We start from the raw sequence: 1,149 nt of genomic DNA, 5'->3' as shown, positions 1-1,149 counted from the left end.
GGCGAGCGCGGCGGAGGGCCGCCAAGAGCAGCTGCCGGGGCTGCCGCCGAGCCCGAAGGCGCCGGCGCCGGCGCAGGCGCGCGGGCGTGGCGTCGGGTGGAGGCTGGCGGCGAGCACCGACGCGGGCGCAGTGTTGGCGTGCGCGAGCTCGAGCGGCGCGCCGCCGAGGGGCCCGGGCGACGCGGGGCCCAGGCGCACACGGACGACTGAGCAGCCGAGCAGCGCGTCTTCTGGGCTGCGCAGCAGCTCGAGCTGCCCGCCGCAGCTTCGCGCCGCCTGCAGCTCGCCGCGCCCAATCGCGCCGCACCCAATCGCGACGGCACGCGCCGCGGCCGTGCCGGGCTGGGCTGCCCGGGCAGCCGCGGGGGCGCGGGTGGCGGCGAGGGCGTGCATGTTGGGGGCGGAGGCGGCGCCTGCGAGGCCTCGGAACGAGGCGGAGCGCGAAAGCAGTTCCAGCTCGAGTGAGCTGGATCGGAGCTGCGGGGATTGGGGTGGCGGTGAGGAGAGGGGTGGGTTGAGTGGTTGGTTGCGCGGATGGAGGTGCGCACAGGCTGGAAGCGACATGTGGTGAACACACGAGGGGGTAGGCAGGAGCAAAACAGCAGGCGGCACCCCACATTTTAGAGGTTGAAACCGAATGGGCGAGCGGGGGGATGCTGGCGGAGCAGCGCGCGCCGGCCCTCTACCCCAGGCCCCGAGGGGACTGCACGCCGCCGCCCGCGCCCGCGCTTGCACGCACACCCACCAGCGACGTGTTGCCGTGCCGCTGCCGCCCGCCGCGCACGCACCGCTCCCGCGGCTCCGCCGGCGAGTCGCCGCCGTGCACCGCGCCCATGTCGCCGCCCGCGGTCGCGTCGGTCGCGGCGCTGCTGGCAGCGCTGTCAATTGATAGGCGATCGCAGCTGGGGGCACGCCAGCAGGGCGCGGGGGGCGCGCCGGCCGCGGCCGCGCCCGCGGCGACGCACGCGGACGCGAGGTCGTTGCCCGCGCCGCAGCCCGACGGCGCCGACACCGCGTGCCGCAGCGCGCCGCCGCCGCGCTGCCTGCCCTCCCAGTCGCGCGGCGCGCAGCAGCGCCGCGGCGCCGCGGCCGGCGGCGCGGCGGCGCGCTCGGCAGCAGCAATCATGGCGTGCGGCGCGGCTGCGGCGG

The 1,149-nt window shown here is 78.0% G+C and overlaps 1 protein-coding gene across 1 annotated transcript; it reads right to left on the bottom strand.

Annotated features, from left to right (window-relative positions):
* Window positions 1-682: 682 nt before the first annotated feature.
* On the bottom strand, window positions 683-1,126 carry MNEG_10789 (hypothetical protein; the record flags this gene model as incomplete). Its single annotated transcript, XM_014040739.1, has 1 exon — window positions 683-1,126. The coding sequence occupies one exon, from the start codon at window positions 1,124-1,126 to the stop codon at window positions 683-685; it is 444 nt and encodes a 147-aa protein (XP_013896193.1).
* Between the last annotated feature and the right edge of the window lie 23 nt (window positions 1,127-1,149).

The sequence above is a fragment of the Monoraphidium neglectum genome (assembly GCF_000611645.1).
Source record: "Monoraphidium neglectum strain SAG 48.87 unplaced genomic scaffold scaffold02460, whole genome shotgun sequence".
Classification (NCBI taxonomy): domain Eukaryota; kingdom Viridiplantae; phylum Chlorophyta; class Chlorophyceae; order Sphaeropleales; family Selenastraceae; genus Monoraphidium; species Monoraphidium neglectum.
The sequence above is the reverse complement of the archived record's forward strand: the minus strand, read 5'-3'. Positions and strand labels throughout refer to the sequence as shown.